Source organism: Aythya fuligula, chromosome 8, assembly GCF_009819795.1.
Source record: "Aythya fuligula isolate bAytFul2 chromosome 8, bAytFul2.pri, whole genome shotgun sequence".
In the NCBI taxonomy this organism is placed as follows: Eukaryota; Metazoa; Chordata; class Aves; order Anseriformes; family Anatidae; genus Aythya; species Aythya fuligula.
Window position 1 is genome coordinate 25,001,705 of NC_045566.1, and position 6,000 is coordinate 25,007,704.

General features: G+C 42.9%; 1 protein-coding gene across 1 annotated transcript in view; it reads right to left on the reverse strand.

Moving 5' to 3' along the window:
• The window catches only part of LOC116491929 (complement factor H-like), a 50,235-nt gene extending 47,316 nt beyond the window's left edge, over window positions 1-2,919 (reverse strand). The window contains exons 1-3 of the mRNA XM_032192298.1: window positions 2,700-2,919; window positions 2,092-2,268; window positions 1,250-1,426 (exon numbers count right to left, since the gene is read on the reverse strand). Coding sequence (XP_032048189.1) covers window positions 1,250-1,426; window positions 2,092-2,268; window positions 2,700-2,919 — 574 coding nt within the window. The remainder of the gene's footprint in view (window positions 1-1,249; window positions 1,427-2,091; window positions 2,269-2,699) is intronic.
• Window positions 2,920-6,000: the final 3,081 nt, after the last annotated feature.

A 6,000-nucleotide genomic window follows, 5' to 3' on the forward strand; every position in this document is an offset into this window, starting at 1 on the left:
CCAGTTTCTTGAGGAGAATGCTGTGGGAGACGGTGTCAAAAGCCTTGCTGAAGTCAAGGTAGACCACATCCACAGCCTTTCCCTCATCCACCCAACGCGTCACTTTGTCATAGAAGGAGATCAGGTTCGTCAAGCAGGATCTGCCTTTCATAAACCCATGCTGACTGGGCCTGATTGCCTGCTTGCCCTGCAAGTGCTGCGTGATGACTCTCAAGAGAATCTGCTCCATGAGCTTCCCTGGCACTGAGGTCAAACTGACAGGCCTGTAGTTTCCCAGGTCTGCCCTCCGGCCCTTCTTGTAGATGGGCGTCACGTTTGCTAGCTGCCAGTCAACTGGGACCTCCCCCAATAGCCAGGACTGCTGATAAATGATGGATAGTGGCTTGGCCAGCTCCTCTGCCAGTTCTCTCAGTACCCTTGGGTGGATCCCATCCGGCCCCATCGACTTGTGCACATCCAAGTGCCGTAGCAGGTCACCAACCATTTTTTCATGGATAATGAGGGCCACATCCTGCTCCCCATCCCCTTCCACCAGCTCAGGGTACTGGGTATCCAGAGAACAACTGGTATTGCCGCTAAAGACTGAGGTGAAGAAGGCATTGAGCACCTCCGCCTTTTCCTCATCTCTTGTAACTAAGTTTCCCCCCGCATCCAGTAAAGGATGGAGATTCTCCTTAGTCCTCCTTTTTGTGTTGATGTATTTATAGAAACGTTTTTTGTTATCTTTAACGGCAGTAGCCAGATTGAGCTCCAGATGAGCTTTGGCCTTTCTAATTTTGTCCCTGCACAGCCTCACAACATCCTTATAGTCCTCCCTAGTGGCCTGTCCACTTTTCCAAAGCTTATAAACCCTCTTTTTCCTCCTAAGCTCAAGCCACAATTCTCTGTTGAGCTAGGCTGGTCTTCTTCCCCGCCAGCTTGTCTTTGGGCACATGGGGACAGACTATTCCTGCGCCATCAAGATTTCCCTCTTGAAGAGCGCTGAGCCTTCCTGGATTCCTCTGCCCATCAGAACCGCCTCCCAAGGGACTCTACCAACCAGTATCCTCAGCAGCATAAAGTCAGCCCTCCAGAAGTCCAATACAGCGGTTTTACTGGTCCCAAAGTTCTGTGGAAGAAAGAAGTAGTAGGTACAAAGCTGCATTACACAAAGAAAACAAAACTAAAAAAGGTAATGTCTTTCTAGTATTAAGGTAATCCAAACAGTCCCCACGAAGCAAACAGCCATAATGAAAGCACAAATTCCTACCTCTGCAGCTTGGCACTTTTGTCCAGTGTCCATCTGAACAAATGACATAATTTACACCCATAATTTGTGAATTGCTTTCACATTCATAATGCACTTTGGCACCAGGAAGATACCTCTGCTGCTGAGGGCTGGTAATATGAGCATTGGGAATTTCAGGAGGGGGTCCACAGCTAACATCTGAAAAGAGGGGTGCGTTTAAGAATTGTAGGACAGGAATATGGCTATCACAGAATAGCGCATTCAGAAGCACCATTATTCCTGATGAGGACAGATGGTTGGCATATGGTAGGTTATTTTCTACAAGTCAGAAAGGAAGATACTGTGGGTTTCATTCTGCAATGCTTCATCAGGCAATTATTATTTATTATTTTATTTTTGCTTAAAGTGACTTAAAAAGAGGAAAGGAGCTGCAGAGACTAGCTGCATGTGCAGGCTGATGCCATACAGCATTGTGTGCCAAAGCACTGGAGAACAAAATGGTTTATTTACTATTCAAAGGTAACTTTCATAGACTGAAATTTAAAATATGTAAGGCTACCAGCTATGTCACTCTTTGCAGCCAACACACTTTCCTCCATGATCATCTAACTGCTAATCTAAGCAGTGAGCAAAGCTGTGGCTACTGGCTTCAGTCCAGAAAGGGAAAAGATTTCTTTGCTGATCAGTTCTGCTTGGTGCTTTTCAGGGACCAGAAAAACAGGTGTTGTAGCAATCTATTAAAAGCAACTCAATGATCAGCTCTGCTGGTCTGACTCACTTGCACATATCGGTTGGCGTTACATTAACTACTGTTCCTGGAAGACTAAGAAGGATCATAGACTACTTAGAAGTACAACCTATACCTTCACAGATTGGTGGTGTTGACCAATTTCCCCTTCTGCAAAAAATTTCAGGGGGACCAGTGACCTGAAATCCTTCATGACACTGGTAGCGAACTGTTTCACCAGGCTCATACTTCTCCTTGCTCCTGCCTTCAAATGCAGCATTGGCCACTGCTGGAATACTTCCACATGGTCTTTCTGAAAAGATATGCAAACTTGAAACTTTGGGTAATGCGATGCACATAGAATGACTGTATTGTTCCCACCAAAAAAGATGCCTTCTATAGCATCAGCACATGCCACTGCCCAGGGGAATTTAACTAACCACGCAGCCACTAGATAACATACATAGATCAAGTGAGATGAAACCTCTCTTTTGGACTACTGCTGGGTCCAAAAAAGTAAGACTCCGAGAAGAAGTATCCTGAAACAGATGAGTGAAAACGGGAGCACCTGCAGGACTCTTCCTGCTGTCTGTTTACCAGAGACGTTCAATGCAACTCAAAACAGGGTCACAGACAGCTGCAGGACACAGGAGTTACCACAGTACATGGTAATGGTACATGGTGCAAGAGAATGAGAAATGTCCACCGTTGCCAAGTCAAACAGCAAAAAAAAATTACCCTTACCCAAACACTGAGGTGGTCCAGGCATCCAGACTTTTCCATGGCACGTTACCCATTCTGATCCTGATAAAGCATATCCAGGGTCGCATGTGTATTGCACTCTGTCATTTTCCTCATATTCGGATTTAACGCCACTAACAATTTTGCCAAACTCAATGAGAGGTGGGTCTTCACATGCTGCTCCTGCAGAAGCTGTGCACAGGTTTCTGTTATTTGGCTGCATGCTGCTGTTTATATCCTGATTTATTCCAACATCCAATTTCTTCAAAATGAATGACAAGTGGGTGTTTGCATGTTGTTCCACCAGAAAATATATAAAATTTCTTCTCATCTGATAGATACTGCAGAGTAATCAGATCTCCAAAGAATGGTGCTACACGGGAATTGAATAATATTCAGATAACCTATATCCCTGCATTTGGGAATAGACTGTACTAATAAATCTCCTTGCTCTACGAAAATGTGTACTTCTATACTATTTTTACAGTCTTCCCATAAGATGGAGTTACTAAAGTAAAAACACTTGAACTGAACAGATGAATAAACTTCTGAATTTCTCAGATTACGGCTCTTGTTTTCCAGTGTTATACTAAACTAGTGATTTACACTTACAGCCATGATGCTCAATTGTCTTTAATTCCTTGATCAAATCAGTTTGTCTCAAATTATTAAAATTAGTTCCATCACTTTGAAGTGAAAGAACTTGGATCGTTCTTTCAAAGTATAAGGTATGTGCATGGAAAGCACTTCTAAGATGTGCCTGTGTGGAGGGAGAAGAGTTTTGATATGCTGAAGACTATGAAATGGATCAATAATAGAGTTTAAAACCAGTCATTTTAGTAAAGGTACATGTTCAGTGAAGAGCTTCTTCAGGCTGCATTCGTCACAGAACTTACTGAAATGACAAAATACCCTAAGAGTTGTGCAATATTTTAAAATCAAGTCAGAATTCTGCATTTAAATAGCATGTTTTCAGAATAACAGCAGTTCAACTGAAATACAAAGAAATTTATATGCATGGATGTTGAGGGGGTTATGTCTAGTTATAAGTCAGGTTTGCCATGTGAGCCGTTAAGTTCAGGCACAAAGCAAAGAATAGACCTCAGACAAAAAAAAAAAAAAAAAAAAAAAAAAAAAAAAAAAAAGCAAGTATTCTCAAGCATCACATTCTAAAATGTAATTCTCATTTAGAACTTCTGAAACAGGTTCCATTAAAAGTGACAAATAATTTATTTTTCAGTTCCTTATTCTTGATTATCACTGGTCACTACACATCACTTAAAGCATGAATTTCCATTTAAAGACTTACCTTTATGTGTAGCACAACACATCCATAGCAGAAACCCTGTCGTGAGGTGCAGCAGTGTCATTTCCACGTTTTAGAAATTAAAGATGTCCCCTGCAAAAGAGTTGCTGTTTTCTCTATTCCAAATTGCATATACTTGTATTCAACTCCCAACTTTCCGAGGGTTGCCCTTGCAAACTCCTCCCCTAATTTTCTTGCGACACAGTAGACATTCCGCACAGATATTAAACAAGCGATTGTTGCAAAAATTCTTTAGTAATTTCTCACAAAACCTTTCAGACTGAACTTGACACAGCACACTTATGAAACCCATCACCAAATACTCACAGTGTCTTTATAAAACACAATATAGAACACATCTCTTTTTTGCAGTGACTGTATTGTTCCCAAAAAAACACTAAAGCTTACTACGTTAATACTAGTTTACTACTTGAATTACTAGCCCAACATGACCCTAAGCACTGTTGCTTATGGAATCCTGGAGTTTTGCCATACCACAGAATGCTTTGGGTTGGAAGCGACCTTAAAGATCATCCAGTTACAACCCCCTGCCATGGGCAGGGACACCTCCCAGCAGACCAGGATGCTCAAAGCCCCATCCCAGCTGCCCTTCTCAAAGGCCATATGAAGCAAAGAACCCCACAAACAGCATATGACAAAGCTTTTCAGATACCACTGTGGGCCATCTCTGTCTCACTTCCTCACTTTCTTATCCTCCCAGGCTTCACAAAGATCAGGCTCTCCACTCAGGAGCTTTTGTGTTTAGTATTGCACCAAGAGGCCCTGCTCCTGCGGTCCGCTTTCAACTGGCACCATGGTCACCCAGGAGAACAGGCCACTCCTGTCTGTGCTCTGTTATCTGCCACCATTCCTGCCAGTGAATAGATCATCAACTTCAGCTGTCATTTGTAACTCGGTTCCTGGAACACACTGAATTACCTTCCTAAAACAGCAACTGTTGATCCAGCAGCCATTTCCAGTCAGCTCTAATATGCTTGCATCATTTCCATTATAAGGCATGTAGATAGGTTTATTTTTGTACAAAGCAAGAAAAGCACAAGCGTTCTGCCTATGCAGGATCATGCTTTCTTATTCTTGCCTGAGAAAATATAGGCAGATTTTAAAAGATCTGATCTCCACACCCAAGTAGAAGATGACTGTTCCTAGCAGAGGATGTGTTTGATCCCTTTCGTTTTGACTCGCTACAGGAGGATGCTCAGCAAGATCAGCCTGCTGCACTGATGACATGGGCTGAAGACTGCCTGAAGGTATGGCTCAGGAAAGAGAGAACATGGCTGTATTTACCCAGCTCTGAAAAGATGAACCTGCTACGAGCAGGGTAGCAAGGATGCTCTTTGATATTTGTCAGCCACCACTGTCAAAATTTCTGTAAAACACTGGGGTGGGGAGACCAGAGGGTTGTAGAGATTCTGGTGACAATCTTTAACTGGACTCACATACGCATAAAACCAAGTGGTTAGAGTCTACGTTATTAAAAAGATCTCTAGCAGCTTATGCTGACAGTGTACAGTAGAATCAATAGGACAGAGGAAGAGGAACTCCATGTACAGATGTCCAACACCACGGAGGAGCCTGAGCCCACTACGTGCAGGAGCAGCCAGAATCCAGCACCTGACAATGGGCTGGAGTGGCTGTTCTCATGGGGCCAAGGTATCGCTTTGATGCAGGATTGGTGGAGCGGGGTCTTAGTTCTGCATGTACTATGGAACAGAAAGGTCAGAGTAGAAAATACTATCCTCCTGTTCTGTCCAAGCCATGGAAATTACTATCCTGTAATCATCCAAGGCCCACGAGAACTGATTTACTTCTAAAATCCAGCAATTCTGTATCATGACTTCAGAAAGCAAATCACCATCTCTTCAAACGTGGGAAATTGCTTCAAATGTTACTCTCAAGAAATATTCCAGAGACAGACTTGAATCCTTTTCCCTCCTTTTCCAGTTGGTCTGCTCTTTAGGAGAAGGGTCTTCTGATATT